General features: G+C 43.7%; 1 protein-coding gene and 1 pseudogene across 2 annotated transcripts in view; one reads left to right on the top strand and one right to left on the bottom strand.

Annotated features, from left to right (window-relative positions):
* Positions 1–4,950: 4,950 nt before the first annotated feature.
* The window catches only part of PCYT1B (phosphate cytidylyltransferase 1B, choline), a gene marked incomplete at both ends in the record, with an annotated part of 160,957 nt that continues 144,600 nt past the window's right edge, over positions 4,951–21,307 (top strand). The window contains one exon of the mRNA XM_082681041.1: positions 4,951–5,022. Coding sequence (XP_082537167.1) covers positions 4,951–5,022 — 72 coding nt within the window. The remainder of the gene's footprint in view (positions 5,023–21,307) is intronic.
* LOC309839415 (ferritin light chain-like) lies at positions 19,609–20,613 on the bottom strand (annotated as a pseudogene). Its single transcript has 2 exons — positions 20,598–20,613; positions 19,609–20,299 (listed from the first exon to the last, which is right to left on the bottom strand). The product of its transcript is annotated as a ferritin light chain-like (transcript).

Below are 21,307 nucleotides of genomic sequence, written 5' to 3'. Positions count from 1 at the left end.
TAAACCAAATATGGACTCAGAACCAGCCAAAGCAAGATGATTGGCCAAAGGAAACCCAGAAGAAATGCCCCATAAAAGTGATTCAAACAACCACAAGGGTGTGGCTCTCTCTCTAAGCCTGCCCATGTGTCTATCCACATGTACTCTTTTTCCTCCTAATAAGCACTTTACTTGTTTCACTACTTTCCCTTTCTGTGTGGAAATTCAGTTCTACACAGCTGACGGGCCAGGGCCTTGTCACTAGCCACTGGTCCCTTGTGCTCTAGAGGCTAGGATTCAGTGCTCTCACTGCCACAGCCTGACGTCATTCTCTGGCCAGGGAACTGAAATCCTGCTTCAAGCCACTGTAGGCCGTGGCCACCCGAGATCACTTTATAAATATGTGTTTTGCAAATATTTTCTCCCAGTATGTGACTTTTCTTTTTTTGTGTGTGACGTTTCATTTTCTTAACTATGTCTTTATTTTTAATATATTTATTTATTTATTTATTTATTTATTTTATTTTTGGCTGTGTTGGGCCTTCGTTGCTGCACGCGGGCTTTCTCTAGTTGTGGCGAGCGGAGGCTACTCTTCATTGTGGTGTGCGGGTTTCTCATTGCAGTGCCTTCTCTTGTTGCGGAGCATGGGCTCTAGGCACATGGGCTTCAGTAGTTGTGGCACGTGGGCTCCGTAGTTGTGGCTCGCAGGCTCTAGAGCGCAGCCTCAGTAGTTGTGGCGCACAGGCTTAGTTGCCCTGCAGCATGTGGGATCTTCCCGGACCAGAGTTCGAACCCGTGTTCCCTGCATTGGCAGCCAGATTCTTACCCACTCCGCCACCAGGGAAGCCCAACAATTATTTTCAAAGCAGCTATTCTGTACTTAGAACTATGCTAGACAGAGCAAATTATTTCACCTCAGTCCAGAATCTAGCCCTCAGCCACTAGATTCAGAAAATCATACTGTTCGTACATTCAGAGATGATCAGACTTTTGATAACAAACTACTTGTAATTAACTGTAATTAAAATAACCAGAAAATGCAAAAAAATTCATTGATTTCTACAGTGATTTCGAATACCTCTAGCTGGGCCTGCTTTACTATTTGTGGAGTCAGGACAAGAATATGAATGGAAGCCTATATATCATATGTCTAAATATTTAAAAGTTTGAAATTAGGCTAGCAGACTGTTTGTTATGTGGGGTGGGGGAAGCCAGAGACAGAACCCCTCCTTTGTACCACACCACGGGGTGCGGCCAGCCCAGATACCCAGATTCTGTTCACATTTTCCTGCTGAAAGGTTGACCACCCCTCGTGCCCAGGGATATACCACTCTGCAGTGAGGTTACCTCCAGGAGGGTGGCCTTGAGGAAGAGGCTGCACATGCCCTGGAAACACGCTGAGAACATTTTGTCAGAGAACTCCAGAGTGTTCTAGAAGGGGGTTGGGGGTCCCAAGGCGTGTACCCTGTCCCCATGACCACATGCGCTCCTCAGAGGAGGAGAGCCAAAGTAGGGCCCTCTTAAACATGGCACACAAGGCCATGATCCAGGCTCACCCTGCCCACTGGTGAGGTACTAGAAAGCCAACAGAATACTGCTGGGGAATTCGTGCAACAGGAGGGTGATTTCACCAGCTCTGAAGCTGAGGCCTAGTTGATCATCCATGTCTCCCAGCGTAGAACACCTCGTGGGCCATGAGGATACTTGTCCCCCAGATTCAGGTGTGTACTGTGATAGGGCTGACACAGTTTGCTTCCCCAACAATATCCTTTTCTTTGAAGGTCAGGGGCTGCAAATGCTCCTCACAGAGTGGGAGAATAGGGGCTGAGAGCCAGCCATCCCTCTGCTCACCAAATGGGGCTGCTTCTGTCCAGAGGAGCTCCTTTTTCTAATTTACACAAGGTGCCATATAGGGTAGCTGAGACATGTTGCCCACCCATTTCCAATTCTATGGACCTGGGCCACTAGGCTTCACCCACTGACACAACGCTCAGAGCTCTGGAGCGCCCCCTGTGGTAGACAGGGAATTGTTAATAGGACCCTCCCAAGACCATTTCAGTTCAAGAGGCTCTCAAAAGTAGAAGAGACCCCAGAAAGCCACCAATAAGTGTTCAGATAATAGACACATTCATAATCCAATTAAGGGTAATCGGCTTAATTTACTGACCCAACGAGGTCTGTGATAAGAATACAGAATACAGTTGTATCGGTAGCCCTCTTTCCCTTCTATTTGCTTTACAGTCAGAATTAATCAAGACCTACCCTCTCAACTTTCTCATGCTTATGACAAACAATCACCTTCCCTAAGCAGGAATTAACTGAGGGAATAGATTGGCAGTGATTCTTATTTTGGATGTGAGACAAGAAGCTTGGAAATATAATCAAATGCACTGTTATTCTAATAGATGACAACAAGAGGCAATTTCAAAACAAGTCTCTCTTGTGAACCATTGGGCCTTGATGACACAAGAGTGATTTTTCCATTACTGAGAAGAGCAAACCAGTGTAAATAGAAGTGGATGGGGCTTCCCTGGTGGCGCAGTGGTTGGGAGTCCACCTGCCGATGCAGGGGACAAGCGTTCGTGCCCCGGTCTGGGAAGATCCCACATGCCGAGGAGCGGCTGGGCCTGCGAGCCATGGCCGCTGAGCCTGCACGTCCGGAGCCTGTGCTCCACAACGGGAGAGGCCACAACAGTGAGAGGCCCGCGTACCACAAAAAAAAAAAAAAAAAAAAAAAAGAAGTGGATGATGGGATGATGTTTTCCTGACAGCTGAACCAAGCTTCAGTTTAGATTTAGAGAAACCTCCTCTTTGAATCAATCTGTACTATGTCGAGTTGGGCCATCATTTCAATGGATCCAGTGAATCACTCTGGAAGAAATAACGTGCCCAGGACTTCCTTCTTTTTTTCCTCTTTTAGTTTACTACCTGGAACCCACCCTGGGAATGTGGCTTACCTCTTATGTCCAATCCCAGCCTCTTTGAGGGAATGATCCATGGAGGATAAGAATTAAGATGAGGGAAAACCTAGGAAGGAAGAAGGAAGAGGTATCTGCAAAAATGCTTGGATCTGAAAGTGTTGCAGGGTGAGGGCTATGGGGAACTGGAGGGAGAGGTCCAATCCAAATATAGCATCTATTTCCTTGGGTTCTGCAGTAGCTTCTACACACAGGTTCTATGGGGTTGCCTCCATATTGCCCTCTAAACTTCCCCCATGCTGAGGATTCTCTCCTAACAGTCCTCGTACCATCTGGAAAAATGAGTGTATTTGTCCTAGTTCTGTCAGGGAAGCAGAGCACTGTGAGCCATGGAGGAAGGGATTTATTATAGGAAATAGACCTGGCCCATTGTGGGAGGGGCTAGGGTGTGGAGGTCTGGGAGTTTGGAGGATGAGAGAGGCCACCCACCTGGCAGTCAGAAGCCCAGCACATCTAGCTGCCAAAGTGGAGGAGGAAGCCCACGAGAAGCTTTGGGAAGCTCTATGGGACTGCACACACATCTGATGGTGGGCCTGGGGCTGCTGTTGATCAATAGTGTAGCAGTTGGGAAGAAGATCTGGACGCAGAGTGAAGAGAGGGAGGAGAGGCTGGGACCCACTGTCATATCCCCCTCTGTTTGTCACCACATCCAACCACTCTCTTCACTCTTTTTGGAAGATTTTGCCTTCCAAATCTTGTGCAAATTCCTCTCTTGGCCAACTCTAACCCAAAGCTGAGGGAATGGGATCCTTGGAAATGTGATTCCAGCTCACCAAGTCAGCACACTAGGACTTCCCTGGCGGTTCAGTGGTTAAGACTCCGCGCTTCCACTTCAGGGGGTACCGGTTTGATCCCTGGTCGGGGAACTAAGATCCTGCAAGCCACGCGGCCAAAAAAAAAAAAAAAGTCAGCACACTACATACAACCATGCTAGGAAACCAGCAGCAAATTCACTGACAGAGCTTCCCCTGCAACCATACAGCACCGGATCAGAGAAAGTGCGGGATGGACGGATGGATGGACAGACGGAAAGCTTGAAAGGATCCTTCAGCTGATCAGAGCAAGTTTTACCGTCCGGAAGAGGGAATATGTAAGCAAGCAATTAAGAGTTTTCCTGCCAGGATGGGACATAGGAAATCTTTACGTGGCTTAGGTGAATTTAGATAGCAGTTTTTCTGAACTAAGTTATGATACTCATTTTAACAGTCAGCAGGCAAAGTTCCCATAGCACTTTGCTGCAGCCAGATTGAAAAAGAATCTTCTTCAGAGAAAGCCCCAAGCACATGCATATTTAAAGAGTTCTTTTAACATACAGCATTATCTGAGGGGAAATGACTTTAACACAAATTGTGAAGATTCCACGTCGCTAAAATGCACAAATTCACTGCCAGTGGTGCTTAGAATAGCTACCTGAAAGAGATAAAACGTTTATTAGAATCAAAGTCTGTTTGAGAGATTTATTTTCTCTATCTTTATTCTCATATTTAAAGAAAGTGCTGAGTTGTATGTTAACACTTTAAGGTCTTGACCACTTTTTATGTTGAAAAAAAGAGAGAAAATGTTTGTCATTCCAGCAGCATAATCAGTTGAGCCAGCACACAATGACATTGTTAATTCACCAACAGAATTTGTTGCCATAGCTCCAGTGAGAGACAGGGTAGGTTAAACAATGGCCTTTTTCACCACAACCTGCCTGTCCCCACGCAACAGGCCTTCGTTGCGCCGGGCCAGAGCACAGCAATTGTCAATGAACAGCAGCCGTAGGGAACAACAGGAGGCTTCTGGTAAATAAAGCAAGAGCGCCTGGCAACTTGGATCTCCGCTTATTCAAGCACTGGGACGCAACTAGCTCCTCCGAGCTTATCTTTAAGCTTAACTTTTGGTAAAGTGCTCCCGTAAATCCTCAGAAAGAAAATTTTCACCTTGTGCCCCAAAAGAACTCCAAAGGGAAGAGAGGACTCTAAAAAAGAGGGAAAGCACGTCAGGAGCAGACATGGTGGGTCGCCAGGATTGCACCATGGAAGAGGACACCAGGGACCATTGCACCCCCCAGTTCTGGCGCAAGGTAATGTACACGCTTTCTTATTGATTTGTGCCTCTTTGATTAAGGTAGGTTCAAAAAGTTAAGTCCTATGTATCTTTGATGGACCTGTGATAATTAATAGAATCACACTCAAAAGAGAAATGTTGAGAATTCCCTGGTGGTCCAGTGGTTGGGACTCTGTGCTCTCACTGCCGAAGGCCCGGGTTCAGGCCCTGGTTGGGGAAATAGGATTCCACAGCCGTGCAGCGTGGCCAAAAGAGAAAAAAAAAAGAGAGAGAGAGAAATACTATCCCTTCTTAAGAGAAATATTTTCCCTTCTTAAGGTGATAAAAATAGAAAACTGTGGCTAATGGTTCTTTATGCCCTGACTGAGGATGCATGCACCCTGGACAGAGTTAGAAGACAGGAACAAATTCTCTTCCTAAGAAAAAAGGTCAAACAGATACACACTACTATATATAAAATAGATAAACAACAAGGACCTACTGTATAGAACAGGGAACTATATTCAATATCTTGTAATAACCTATGAGGGAAAAGAATCTGAAAAAGAATATATATATATATATATATGCGTGTGTATAACTGAATCACTTTGCTGTACATTTGAAACTAGCACAACATTGTAAATCAACTATACTTCAATTAAAAGAATAAAGAAAAAATTTTCAGGTCAAATCAGTATGAGTAAATGTAGGTAGTTCAACGCCAAGAATGATGCTGTAGGAACCCGAGGGTGCTGGAGAAATATTTTAACAAAATGTTCATTATCCTGTAGAATTAGAAACTTTCCTAGTAGAAAAGTCACAAAATCCTGATTAGAACATCCATTTCTGAATTCCTTGCAGTGTAACCATCATATAAGTGATACTACCTTCTATGGTCTTTTATTTGGGGGAGGGGTGCCTAGGGGAATGTGCACTTTAGTGGAGCCTTGTTAAACCAAAGAGTTCTAGACAGAAAAAGTTTAGGTGGTGAGACAAAATAGTAAGAAGGATTCCAGATGATGTGAAGAAGAGATTGATGTAATCTCTCTGCTTCATAGAAAAGCTGGTTTCACAGCCCTCCCCGGAGACTGGTTTCTCAGGCCTTAAGACACTTGGCCCTGTTCCTTCCCATCCCAGCACTCCTTCAAAACTTTCCCATGCCCCTGGGAGTGGCTGGGGATGGCTGGTTAAAGCGTCGGATGGCTCGGAAAGGTATCTGGGTCCATATCCACCAGGCACTTGAGCTACATGCCTGGTAGACCATTTCCCCCAATCGGTCCCTTCCCTGTTTGTCTCCATATTATCTCAGATTTGGAGAAATTTGTATGTTGAAGACTCATGAGTTTTACTAACTCATTTTATTGAGTTAATGGGGGACTCAGGAGGCATTTTAGTCATTCATTCATTTACTCACTCATTCATGCCTCATTCCAAAAATAGATTTGAAGTGGTATCAAAACAATTAGATTCAGTTCTTGACTGGTCCAAATATGGAAAATTGATTTAATCTTTCTACGTAGAGTTACGTAGAGTTCAATCTGCAAATATCACTCTGTACTCCTATACCTTTTGTGAATCGAAAAAAAGCCAAAGGCTTCTAATCTCATGGATCTCCTAATAGCGTCACTTATTATCCTAATAATAGCTGACATTTTTAGTTCTTAGTTGGTGGCATGGCCTGTCCAAGTACTTTACATGCCTTATTTCATGTGATTATAGCCAACGAAAGTGTTCAAACTCCTAACCACTAGCCTATTCTGCTAATTTGAGCCTCAGTTTCTCCCAGTTAAATGGAATGGGTTTATTTAATCTCCTTGGGCAAGCAAGACGAATTCTATTATTAATTGTAACAATAATAAAGAGATGATTGCATTAACATTTTAATCATGCTTTTCAGTTCTCAATGTACTTTTCATACAGAAACTGACCTCAATTTCTGTAAATTTAATTTTCTGACTGCCAGCCCTTTGGGGCACCATACATTGATACCCTCAAGCTGACGCATGACCATTTAAGGCTATTGCTAACGGTGCTGCTTACCAGCTAATAGTTATAAACATTGTCATTAAATATTGTATCTGAACGGTGAGGTTTTGAATTTAATAATACAGTTGACCCTTGAACAGTGCAAGGGTTAGGGGGCCGACCCTCCGTGCAGTTGAAAATCTGAGTATAACTTAGTCTGCCCTCCGTATCCAAGGATGCAACCAGCCACGGATGGTGTAGTACTGTAGTATTCACTGTTGAAAATAGTAAGTGGACCCGCACAGTTCAAACCCATTGTTCAAGGGTCAAGTGTATTTTTAATCTCTCCAAGAATGGAAACTCCCTTTATTTGAAAGAGTTGGTTATTCACTTTCCACGTATTTAACTTTAGTACTTGATTGGCACTTATTTTGATAATAGGAGAATGCCTGAACATTATCTCAATTCCTCTTACTCCAAATGCTATGAGGTAGGTATTATTTATATTCTCATTTTCAAGTGAAAATTGAGGCTCAAAGAGGTTAAGTAAATTGTCCAATGTAGTTAAGCAGAGCGCTGAAATTCAGATTCTTGGAATCCAGTTTCACTTTTTCTTTCAACCTACAGCATCAAATAAGGTAGTCACTAACCACATATGACTGTTTAAATTTAATTTTAATTAATTATAACTAAATAAAATGTAAAGTTTAGATCCTCACTTGCACTGGCCACATTTCAAGCTCTCAGTAGTCACAGGTGGCTAGTGGCTACCTTATTTGGACACTGCAGATACAGAATATTCCATCATTGCAGAAAGTTCTCTTGGATAATTGCTGCTTTAAGCCATAATGTCTCTTTTAGATATGTTGACACATTTCCTCAGAATATATTGCAGTTCTGTCACAAGTTATAAGGATTTAAAATTTTCCTGTGAAATCTCATTCATGTGAAGTTTCTTCATTTGCATAGCACCAAGTTAACTTTGATCTGCAAATTAATAATATAGATAAGAGTCAAGGAGACATTAAACACACTTCAGAGACCAAAGTTTTTAAGCACCATCAAATAACTCCAGAAGCACTCACTTAGATGTAAGGAACTGATATGATAATTACACATCATTTTTATTTATTCATTAAAACCGGGATCCCCTAAATTGCCCTGGTAGGAAATAATGTGGTTAGCCTAGTTCTTTCTAGCAGCGCTTCTGCTATTCCTAAATTCTATGTAAAATCATTTTATACTACTGATTTACCTTCCTCTCTTCCTTTGGTAAGTCAGTAGCATAAAATACTTTCACGCTGAAAAGTTCTTTTAAAATTATACTATGATTTTTAAAATTAATATTTATTTATTTATTTATTTGTCTGCGTCAGGTCTTAGTTGAGGCACATGGGATCTTTGTTGCAGCATGCGGGATCTTTTGTTGCCACACGCAGGCTCTTCGTTGCAGCTCGCGGGCTTCACTCTAGTTGTGACGCACAGGCTCTAGAGCACGCAGGCTCAGTAGTTGCGGCTTGCAGGCTTAGTTGCTCCATGGCATGTGGGATCTTAGTTCCCTGACCAGGGATCGAACCCACGTATCCTGCATTGGAAGGCAGATTCTTAACCACTGGTCCACCAGGGAAGTCCCTCATGCTGAAATTTTTACTAGCTCAAGATCTAGTTCCAAAGCCCTTGCTTCTTCCACTATATCCCAGGTCTCCCTGGCAGGAGTGCTCCTGTGGGCCCCTCACAGAGGTTGGCACATAGTAGGGGTTCCATGAAAATCTGTTGATTGGTAGACAAAGACAGTTCTTTCAGGATGCCACCCATTGGAGTAGACTCTGATTTTCTACAAAGAATTCATGGATTAAAAAGAACACTCTCTCCTTTCTTCTTTTTCCTTTACCAGTCTTTGCTGCAAAGCCTTCATGATGAGGTAAGGGCTTCCTGTTTGTGAGGAAGATGTTTTCTGGGCACTCAGGTGAGAGTGGGGAGTGCTGAAAGAGATGTATCTAAAAGAGATATTATGGAAATTTCCCTGGTGGTCCAGTGGCTAAGACTCCGTGCTCCAATGCAGGGGATCTGGGTTCGATCCTTGATCAGGGAACTAGATCCCACATGTTGCAACTAAGAGTTTGCATGCCACAACTAAAGATCCTGCACGTGGCAACGAAGATCCCATGTGCTGCAACTAAGACCCGGTGCAACCAAATAAATAAAAAAAATAAAATAAAATAAATTAAAGAGACATTATGGCTTAAAGCAGCGTTATCCAATAGAACTTTCTGCAATGATGGAATATTCTGTATCTGCAGTGTCCAAATAAGGGGTGGGGGTGGGGAGTGCTATCCAGCCTGAGGATTTGGGAATGAAATCTGCCAGCTTCTTCAGAAGGGACAGCTGCCTTCCCACGGCACCAGTCATGGGTTGGGTCCATCAGTCCCTAAATATTATGTTGAGCACATTTGCCAGGTACAGGTTCTAGGTAACAGGAGAGAGAGAAGAGAATTTCGATTTCTTTAGAGAAGAATGGCACTTGCATTCCTAAATCTTTAGCTAAGGTGGTTTCTTATAACTTGCTTTGTTTGATCTTACCAAACTTCAATGCCTTTTTTAGCAAAAATAAAACTCAATTCCTCAATTTAGCAGTAAGTTTCAAAGAATATGACTTGTCAATTCCTTATGTTCTCTAAAGGAAATTTATAGTGCGTAGGCCGTAAGAGAAGAAAGAAAAATTAATAGAAACAATATAAGTGTATGTTGACTATTTAGTCTTTATTTGGAGGAAATTAAACAATTAGAACCCTCCAAATTTCTGAAGTTTAGATATCTGAGCATTTTTTTCCCTGCCACTTGTGGGAGCCAATCTCTGGTTCAGGCAAGGCTAGAAGGAGATCTCTTTGTCATGAAGTCGTTGCCAGCTCCTGTATAATATCTGTGGCAGAGTCAGGACCATTTGAAAACTTAATAAATGTGCCAAAAAGAAAACCACCACAACTATCTGAGCATTTTTTAAAACCACTTAAAGGGAAAGTAGATATTACATTTTTACTTTTTGTTCCAAAAAGCAATTAGGCCTTTTTCTTCTCATTCCTCTGTAATTCCTGCACATGAATCCTAATATTACAGGAACAGGCATTTATTTGCACAGCCTTCAGCTAACTCAACAGTCTTTGTCTCCTTTGGAAACTGTATGGTAGATTGATCCAAGGTCACATGTCCTCTGAAACCGATTAGCAGGTGTGTCATCACTGCCATAGGCTGCTCTGCTGATGGTTCTTAGTCTGAAAATTGACAGGTGGAGCACATGCTGCATTCCCGATACAACTGAATCCAAGTCTCTAGAAGACACTGATGTCTCTGCCTAAACTGGAGAGCCTCACCCACTGTGGTCCTCTAAAGCAAGCCTTGACCATCAAGCATCTGAGAACTCTCACAGGCTCACAAAAATGGCTCAATTAGCATGCAAAAAGATGGGACTAAGAGGCTGGACTTGGGAGTGTGTGAAACCTGAGGTTCCCTTGGTCTTTCCAGTGCTGGGAATTATGGGGAGAAAAGGCATCTTACTGGTTTCTCTTATTTTTGTCCTTTAGTCTAAGGGACTTGGAGCCAACTCTCCAATACCATGGAGTAAAGAGTATACAAGAACTGGCATAAAATTAATCTTGCCCCATTCTCACAATGAGCCCTCATTATGTGAAAACATACTCTTTATTTCAATCTCACCCCAGGTATTAGGACATTTGAAAAGTTCTCTTTGTCTTTCCATGAACTACAAATCCTCTCTCTCTCCCTCTCTTTCTTCCTCTCTCTCTCTCTCTCTCTCTCTCTCTCTCACACACACACACACACACACACACACGCAGAAGGAGAAAAGGAATTTTAAAAATTGGAAAGTATTGGAAAGTATGGCCCAGGAGAAAAAAGAAAAATACCTGTTTCAAATCTGTTTTCCTCATTCCTTAAGACAGAAATAAAAAGTACAGAAGCATGTAAATGATAATTCTTTTGAAAGCAAACACCAGTATGATTAGAATTTTTAACAGTACCATCATATTTACAAAAAATTAATCGTTAAGAGTTTGCCCTACATATATATTTTTTACTCTATATATTCTTTGAGAGTGAAGACTATCACATTCATCTTAGATACTTGGCTCCTGACATACTGTAGATGCTTAGTAAATGTTTGTTGAATGAGTGAAAGGAGTTTAAATCGCTGTTTATTCTATATCCTCTTTGCCCATGGAGAGTCCTGAGTTTGTCCATCTAAGGTCATCTCTAAGGTCATCTAGGAGAGTGAATGAGTTTCATCCCAGCCTTTGAGACACAGATCAGTGTTGGGTGAACCAACTTCAATTTGACTCCAAAAGCAGAAACTAACACACCATTGTAAAGCAATTATACTCCAATAAAGATGTTAAAAATTTTTTGACTCCAGCCTCTATATTCATATTATCATTAACACCAGCAACAAAGATGTGATCACTGTTTACAAGGCTCTCCACCTCAAATCCTGCCAGACTCCTAGGGTTGCTATAGGTTTGTGATATCTGAAGGCCAGGTGGGACCTGCTTAGAGAGATGGCAGACTCACCCTCTACAACTCTTCCTCAGCTTCCCCAGAGATGGGCAGAGCTGGATCAACCTCCAAGAGAGATGGGTAAGACTTGAACACAAATCTGTCCCATAAATTCTTTTCCATGTGACTACCACTCTTTTTCTTTTTTCTTTTTTCGGCTGCGTGCGGCATGCGGGATCTTAGTTCCCCGACCAGAGATCGAATCCGTGCCCCCTGCAGTGGAAGCCCGGAGTCTTAACCACTGGACCACCAGGGAGGCTTCTCATTGCAGTGGCTTCTCTTGTTGCGGAGCACGGGGTCTAGGTGCTCGGGCTTCAGTAGTTGTGGCACATGGGCTCAGTAGTTGTGGAGCACAGGCTTAGTTGCTCCACGGCATGTAGGACCTTCCCGGACCAGGACCCCGTGTCCCCTGCATTGGCAAGTGGATTCTTAACCACTGCACCACCAGGGAAGTCTAATAAGAGTTTTGAAAAAAATAATAAGAGTTTTGTAGGGCTTTCTCCATTATACAAGGTAGCGGAGAGTTATGATCACCAGGGAGTATAGAATTCTTCTTATCCTATACAATGCAGACCAGTAGGTCAATTCATTGAAAAATAAAATGGTTATAAGGGAGACATGTTTTAAAAAATGATAAATACATACATTAAACATTATATTTAAATTTAAAATAAATATTATAATTTGTCAGTCCTTTAATTGGTCCACTGATTAGAGTTCTGTGTTTTCTTTTTCATTAGGCATACATATATGCAATGTCTCTGATTTCCAAATTTTATGAATTCTAAATGAAGTGAAAACTCAAGATAGTTTCAAAATACTCTGAGCATAAAATCCTAGATTTGGGGGTGTTTTGTTCCCTATCTTTTATAGTCTTGTTTGCACCTAATTCAACAGCAATTTTAAAAAGTCACATGACTGTATCTTTTCTTTCTAAAACAATTTCGTTTCTTTAAAAAAACTTCTTGTTTCCCATAATTTTATCAATTTACATAACAGTTAATTAAATTATATCTTTACAATCACAAGTAAAATGGGCATAAACAGATTTGGGGAAAAGTTCAGCTAACTGTTGGAAAACTTATGACTCAACTGGTGGGAGCAAAAGTATCCAGGCATTCCCAAGAGTAGCTTACCTACTTACTCTGAAGCATTCAGAGTGCTCTTAGGACTCTTAGGGGAAATGGAGAGCATTGATTAATTCTGCAGGTTGGTTAACTTTGAGGTTATTTAAGAGAATAACTACCGTTACTTTTTGGGCATAAAATGTTAATATATTAGTAATCAGAGCAGGAAAGAAATCTTTTTGTCTTCCATGCCTCAGGTGTACTGCCTTATTTAATGAGCACCTACTGTGGAGTAGGCACTCAGCAGATTGAAAGACATTCTTTTACAGATATAATTCACATTGTAAAGTATGTAAGTCGGGCTTCCCTGGTGGCGCAGTGGTTAAGAATCTACCTGCCAATGCAGGGGACACAGGGTCGATCCCTGGTCTGGGAAGATTCCACATGCCGCGGAGCAGCTAAACCCGTGAGCCACAATTACTGAGCCTACGCTCTAGAGCCCGCGAGCCACAACTACTGAAGCCCACGTGCATAGAGCCCATGCTCCACAACAAGAGAAGCCACGACAATGAGAAGCCCGTGCACCACAACGAAGAGTAGACCCTGCTCACCACAACTAGAGAAAGCCCGCGCGCAGCAACGAAGACCCAGCGCAGCCAAAAATAAAATAAATAAATAAATAAATAATAAAGTATATGTCAAGCTGTACACCTGAAACTAACACAACATTGTAAATCAACTGTACTCCAGTAAAATTTTAAAAAATAAAGTATATACGTCAATTTTTTTAGTATATTCACAGGGTTATGTAAGCATCAACACAATTTAATTTTAGAACACTTTCATCATCCCCCAAAAGAAATTCCGTACTCATTAGCAGTCACTTTCTGTTCCCTCCTAATAGCCCCAGCACAAGGCAGCCATTCATCTACTTTCTGTCCTATGGATTTACCTATTCTGGAAATTTCATATAAATGAAATCATACAATATGTGGTTTTTTGTGTGTGTCTGACTTCTTTCACTTAGCATATTTTTTCTTTTTTTAAAATTTATTTTATTATATTTTATTTTTCGCTGCATTGGGTCTTTGTTGCTGCACGCGGGCTTTCTCTATGTGCGGCGAGCAGGGGCCATTCTTTGCTGCGTTGCACGGCTTCTCATTGTGGTGGCTTCTCTTGTTGCAGAGCATGGGCTCTAGGCAGGTGGGCTTCAGTAATTGTGGCGCATGGGCTTAGTAGTTGTGGCTCACGGGGTCTAGAGGGCAGGCTCTGTTGTTGTGGTGCCTGGGCTTAGCTGCTCCACGGCACGTGGGATCTTCCCAGACCAGGGATCGACCCCGTGTCCCCTGCATTGGCAGGTGGATTCTTAACCACTGCACGACCAGGGAAGTCCCATTAGCATCTGTTTTCAAGGTTCAGTCATGTTGTAGCATGTATCGGTACTCCATTCTGTTTTTGTGGCCAAATAATATTCCATTGTATGGATATACAACCATTTGTTTCTCTATTCATCATTCAATGGACATTTGGGTTGTTTTCACTTCTTGGTTATTGTGAATAATGCTGCTATGACATTCGTGTACAAGTTTTTTTTGTGGACATGTTTTCAATTCTCTTGGATATATACCTAGGAGTGGAATTGCTAGCTCAAGTGGTAACTTTACTTTTAACTTTTTGAGGAACTTTCAATCTGTTTTCCAAAGAGGCTGCACCATTTTACATTCCCACCAGCAATGTGTGAGGGTTCCAATTTCTCCATATATTCACCAATACTTGTTATTTTCCATTAAAAAAATTATAGCCATTCTAGTGGGTGTGAAGTGGTATCTGATCGTGGTTTTGATTTGCATTTCCCTATTGGCTAATGATGTTGAGCATTTTTTAATGTGCTCATTAGCCATTTGTATATCTTCTTTGGAGAAATGTCTACTCAAAGTCTTTGCCCATTTTGAATTGTACTATATCTCTCAAAGACCCATCTTTGCCCTAAAACAAGTTCTCTCAACTTTGGCATTATTGACATTTGGGGATGGATAATTCTTTGTTGTGTGTGGTTTTCCTGTGCATTGTAGGATTATAGCAGCATCCCTGGTCTCTACCCACCAGATGCCAGTAGCACCCTCCAACTTGTGACAATCAAAACAGACACTGAAAAATCACCTTGGGGCGGGGGGCGGGCACAAAATCTCTCCTAAGCAAGAACCACTACTGTAAAGGATCCTTCTGTGCATCTAAGAAACACACGGAAACATAACTCAGTTTTAGTGGAGTGGTGGAGGCAGAAGTCAGTTTGAGTGGGTTGAGGATGCTGTGAGAAAATGGACAGACCCTTGGCATATGAACTGACCTTCCCAAGTCTGGTTGGTGAATTAACTGACAAAATGAGAGATAGGTATCAAGGTTACAGATGAGGATTAGGTCACATGATGAGATCAATAATAATTCAATATAATAACACAAAATGAGTTGTAAGACTGTATATGAAAGTATCAAAAATGTGGTATATCTAGAACTGCTTATAGGATTTCTGAGACAGGGAATTTACTGGGAGCTGGTCTCTGGGGCCGAGTGTCGTCCCTTGACCCTCCTAGGCATGAAGCTCAAATGACTGTTAAGTGGCCTTTCCGTGTTAGACAGCTGTCAGCTTCATTTCTCATGTTAGTCTCATCTCTTGGTGGTGATGTGGACACATCTGTCTCAGACATAGATGGTTGGATTGTAAGGAACATCACCCACTAAGCTAGCTTTTTCAGTAGGGAGGAATGCAAAGGGCTGTTTAATAGAAGCCACAGAAAGCTGAAAAGCAGGCCTTAGCAAGGACGGGAACTAGGGCAGCTTGAGAAGCTGTCAGGAGGGGTCGTCTGTGGACATACTTACTCTGCTGCTCTGCCCACAGCTCAGCTCCTGACCCACTTAGTCTCCACCTTTTTTCTTTGGCTGCTCAGTGTGGCATGCGGGATCTTAGACCAGGGATTGAACCTGCGCCCCCTGCAGTGGAAGTTCAGGGTCTTAACCACTGGACCACCAGGGAAGTCCCCAATCTCCACCTCTTAGTTCTAATTCCTGAAAGAGGGAATCTGAGGATCTCGGAAACCACTGAGTAGGCCATGGCTTGGCTCTCTTAATTGGGTGTCCTAACCCAGTTCCCTGGGCTGTGGAGTGGGGCAGTTTTCATAGAACACATGGGGTGGGGTGAGGGAGAAATCAAGAAATAGGAACCACATCATAGATGCTTAAGCCATTCCACCACGTGTACAGATTTTCCCCCACTTTTTACCTTAAACATTTTTACCCCACTCTTCTCTCCCCACACCCCAACACACAACACATCTCACAGAAGCAGCCTTACCATTGTTTGCCAGTTGAATACACAGTTACCACCATTTACCTGACCCTTTCCTTCAGTGCCTGTGGTACTATGGTCTTGATCTCAAGTATCCTGACTTTAGAAGGGATGGAGGGGAGAGAGGAATTACCCATCATGTTTTCTATTTAATAATGACATGCTAGGCAGGTGTCATCTAAACCTAGCTGGGCAATTTTTTTTAAATTAATTTATTTTTTAAAATTTATTTTATTTTTGGCTGCATTGGGTCTTCGTTGCTGCGCGTGGGCTTTTCTCTGGTTGTGGCGAGCGGGGGCTACTCTTCGTTGCGGTGTGCGGGCTTCTCATTGTGGTGGCTTCTCTTGTTGCGGAGCACAGGCTCTAGGTGCACGGGCTTCAGTACTTGTGGCACGTGGGCTCAGTAGTTGCGGCTCGCGGGCTCTAGAGTGCAGGCTCAGTAGTTGTGGCACACGGGCTTAGTTGCTCCACGGCATGTGGGATCTTCCCAGGCCAGGGATCGAACCTGTGTCCCCTGAATTGGCAGGCGATTCTTAACCACTGCGCCACCAGGGAAGCCCCCTTAGCCGGGCAATTTTTTTTGTGTGTGTGTGGTACATGGGCCTCTCACTGTTGTGGCCTCTCCCGTTGCGGAGCACAGGCACTGGACACGCAGGCTCAGTGGCCATGGCTCACGGGTCCAGCCGCTCCACGGCATGTGGGATCTTCCCGGACCGGGGCACGAACCCGTGTCTCCTGCATCGGCAGGCGGACTCTCAACCACTGCGCCACCAGGGAAGCCCAGCTGGGCAATTTTAACAAGAGAAATATATCTGTTTGGGGAGCAGTGTCTGAAACCTCTTCATCCGAATCCTCCCCCATTGGCATAACAGTTGGGAATAAAGACTACCAAGCTGTTGGGAGATGGTACATCCTTCCCAGTAGTTAACGAAGTGATGCTCTGCCTTCACAGTGTATTAATTAAAAAGGTAATCAGTGCATGCTTCAAGTTTGCTGTTTGAAACTCAACAGCAAAAAAAATCAGAACACTACTCAGATTTTTTTCTCATAAAGAAATGAATAACAAATTAGGGCCACAGAGACAGAGTAATCACATTTTGAATGATTTCTCCTGAGCATGCCTTTAATAACCTGTATGCGTCGGGTAAGAAGAACAAAGAAAGGCAAAGTTAATTATCTAGGAGAAGCTTCATCTAGGAGTTTTAGTCACATTAGCCCAGGGTTTCTCAGCCTTGGTACTACTGGTATTTGGGGCCAGATAATTCTTTATTGCGGGGAGCAATCCTGCGCCTATAGTAGGATATTTAGCAGCGTCCCTGGTCTCTAACCAGTAGATGCCAGTAGCACCCCTCTACCCAGCTTGTGACAACCAAAAATGTCTCTAGACATTGTTAAATATCCCCTGTGGGGCTAAATCACCCTGGATTGAAAACTACTGAGTTAACTACACACGTTTCTTCTCACCCCTCATTCCCTGGATCCCGCCAGGGTTTGCTGTTTTAAACCCTTGGAACCAAACGTACCAGGCCATCTACATTTTCCAGGGAGTAATATGAAAAGAAGTTGACTGGGTCAAAATTTCTTGTCCAGATGACAAGAAGGGCTCCTTGCGTTTCTGTATTGAAAAGTAGCAGACAAAAAGAACAAAGGAAGAAAGTCTAATAAAGGTATTTATTTAAGGCACTCAGCTGAACACATATTTATTCCGTACAAAATCCTCAGGGACATCATTAGCCTTATTCTATTGGTGAGGAAACTGAGGCCGAAAGATGCCGAGTAATTTGCTGAAGAACACACAGTTTGTAATTTAGCAGTGGAGCTAGAAGTCTGACGGCAAACTTTGTGCATTTGTACACATTGCCTCAGTATAGGCATTTAAAGTGCTAGACAGCTAAGAAAGCAGTGACCAATTTTTATCTTTTCCAAAAATGCTTTTATTATGGAGAGATTCAAACACATGCAAAATTAGACAAAACAGTTCCTTCCCATTTGTGCTGTTCATGTACACTTCACCTAGCGTCAACAATGATCAACTCATGACCAATAATATTGTTTCATCTAGAGCTTTTCAACATTGCCATTATGGACATTTTGGGCTGGATAATTATTTGTTACATGTGTCCAGTCCACACACAAGACAAAGCAAGACCCTAGCCAAGGTCTGACTGATTTGACTGGTAAAAGTACATTGAGTTGCTTTTGGTTTCAGACAGTTTTTTTTTTAATTTTAAATTTTTAAATTTTTGGCTGCATTGAGTTTATTGCTGCTCGCGGGCTTTGCCTGGTTGCGGTGCGAGGGCTTCTCATTGCAGTGGCTTCTCTTGTTGAGGAGCATGGGCTCTAGGCGCGTGGGCTTCAGTAGTTGTAGCACATGGGCTCAGTAGTTGTGGCACAAGAGCTCTAGAGCGCAGGCTCAGTAGTTGTGGTGCACAGACTTAGTTGCTCCGCGGCATGTGAGATCTTCCTGGGCCAGGGGTCGAACCCATGTCTCCTGCATTAGCAGGCGGATTCTTAACCACTGCGCCACCAGGGAAGCCCCCAGTTTATTACTTGCGTAGACGTGAAAGAAATGTAGCCAGCTTCCTGTAGTCCTTGTCGCACATATCGAAAAGGACAACATGGAAACAAAAGAGGCCAGATGACCTCAACTCCCATTGATGAGGAGCCCATTGTAAATGGCAACTAACTGGTTTTCTACTCTTCAGCTCTACAGTGAGGAGGGCAGGGTAGGAAGCTCCATAGTCAATAGAACCGAGAAGGCATTAGAAACTCTCATGACAGCCTCTCAGAGGACGTAGGGAGGGAGTGGGAGATGGGCTCAGAGCGGCTCCTAACAGGCCTCCCATCTCTCATGTTCCAGGAAGATCACAGGGCATTCTGCCAACACTCAGATGAGCTGCAGTTCAAGTCTTTGCCGGTGTGAACTACATGGAGAGGTTCAAGGTCATCAGGGTGCCGGGGCAGAGCTATTCCCTCACAGTGGAGGGCTGTTCCTGTGCATTGTAGGATGTTTAACAGCATCCATGGCCTCCACCCACTAGACGCCTGGAGCACCACCCCGCACGATGCGACAACCAAAAATGTCTCCAGACATCCTAAATGTACCTTGGGGGGCAAAATTGCACCCAGTTGAGAACTACTCATCTAGAGTCCTACCCACTCCTCACACCCACATGATATATTTCATCTGCAAATACTTTAGTGTATATTTCTAAAATAAAGCTTTTTAAAACATGAACACAATATCATTTTCATACCTAAACAAATTAATAATGATTCTTTTATAGCATCCAGAAACTGTTCAAATTTCTAGTTGTTTCATAAACCTTGTAATTTTTTTTACAGTGCTTTGAATTAGGATCCTAATAATATAGTCTATATATTGCAATTGATTTCTATGTCTTCTAGATATGGTTTCTTTCAATTTTTTTTTTTTTTCTGCAAAAAGCTTTATTGTTTCCATTTGGTCCAAGGCTTGGGAGAGGGCTCCAGGGTGGTTAAAAGCTGCCTAGTGGCTGCAGAGCGGGGCTTCAGGCAGAAGCCCTGACGCCAGAGGGGCTCCTCAAAGGCCGCTGGGCTCCGGACGCTCCTACTCGTGCTGGAGGGCGAGACTTTCGACGAGGGCCTCGCCCAGCCCCCCCCCCCCCCCACCGGGGACCAGCCGGCCTGCGGAGGTTGGTCAGGTGGGACGAGTTCCCACCTTCTGGATGAGTTTCACCTGCTCATCTAGGAGGCGGCTCTCCGGGAAGTCACAGAGGCGGGGGTCTGCGCGCGCAGAGCCCAGGGCGTGCAGGTCTACAAGGGCCTGGTTCAGGTTCTCCGCGAGCACGACAGCTTCCACAGCGTCCTGGGTTTCACCCCAGTCATCCTGAGATGCTTCTGCACGTCCTGGAAGAGGGCGCAGCTGCCGCGCTGCTTTTGCATTTTCAAGAGATGCTGGGCGCCCTCACGCTTCCCCTCGGGCACTTCGCGGAAAAAGTGGCCCAGGCCCTCCAGAGTCGCGTCGTGGCGGTGGAAATAGGAGCCCAGACAGAGGTAGGTGCGGGAGGCCGGCAGATGCCTGTTGACCAGGCGGTTGACGGCGGCCTCCACCTCGGCGGAATCATTCTGACGAATCTGGGAGCTCGTGGTGGATTGGTAATACGAAGTTAAGCTCAAAATATGGTGTTGGCGGTCCCGGTGGCCGAGGACAGCTGAGCGGCTGGTTCCAAAGGTTGCGAGTGGAACACAGGTTGGAGGTGGTCGGAGGTGGGAGCGAGGGGCGCCCCTGAGTCTGTTCTGTCCACACACCGCTGTAGCAGGAGACGGAGCCGCGGGAGTGCCCAGCGCACTGCCTCTTTCATTTTTTGATTGTACAAACTGGGTTTGTCCTATAGAGCGCCCCACAATCTGGATTTTGTTGATTGCATCCCTGTGCCGTTAGCATACTCCTTTATTCTTTCTGTATTTCCCGTAAATTGGTCTTGGATCAAGAGGTGTGGTCACAGCCAGGTTCTATTTACTTGGCAAACTACTTCATAGGTGGTGCATGTACCTCTATCAGGAGCACATAACAATTGGGATTGTGTTTTTGTCATGTTAGCAGCTGTTGATGCTCAATGTCTAGATCCAGTCATTCACTTGGCATTATAATATATGGCTAGTCTCATTCATTGCTTTTTTCATTACCTTCTTCATTACTCATTCTCCAATGATACACTTCTCCTTCCTTATTATTTGGTCACCCAGAGGTACAGTTTGTAGAGGAAAAGTAACATACATGCTTAATTCTTTCCCTCCAGTTCCCAGTTTTCAAAATAATGCATTTGTTCCCTTGAATTTTCCAATGCAGACAACTGAGGTTTTGGGTTTGTTTGGGACTTTTTTTTTTTTGGTAGTATTAGGAACTCATGGATTTAAATGTACTTGGTGGATTTCAATCCATTGCAGTTCTTACCCTTTGGATGCTTCCCTTTTCATCTTTGGTTGGCAGGAGTCTCTCCAAGTTGGTTCCTGAGTCTTTTCGATAATTTCTATCCTTTTAAAAAAGGATAATAGAACTTACATGTTCACATGAGTATTTTTTTAATGATTTTTAAAAATTAACTTATTTTTGGCTGCATTGTGGTGCACGGGCTTCTCACTGTGGTGGCTTATCTTGTTTTGGAGCATGGGCTCTAGGCATGTGGGCTTCAGTAGTTGTGGCACACGGGCTCAGTAGCTGTGGCTTGTGGGCTCTAGAGCACAGGCTGAGTAGTTGTGGCGCACAGGCTTAGTTGCTCCGCGGCATGTGGGATCTTTCCAGACCAGGGCTTGGACCCGTATCCCCTGTATTGGCAGGCGGATCCTTAACCACTGTGCCACCAGGAAAGTCCCTCACATGAGTATTTTTATCTTCA

This window comes from Grampus griseus, assembly GCF_964374135.1.
Source record: "Grampus griseus genome assembly, chromosome: X".
NCBI lineage: Eukaryota > Metazoa > Chordata > Mammalia > Artiodactyla > Delphinidae > Grampus > Grampus griseus.
Note: the sequence above shows the minus strand (reverse complement) of the source record. Positions and strands in the feature narration are given on the sequence as shown.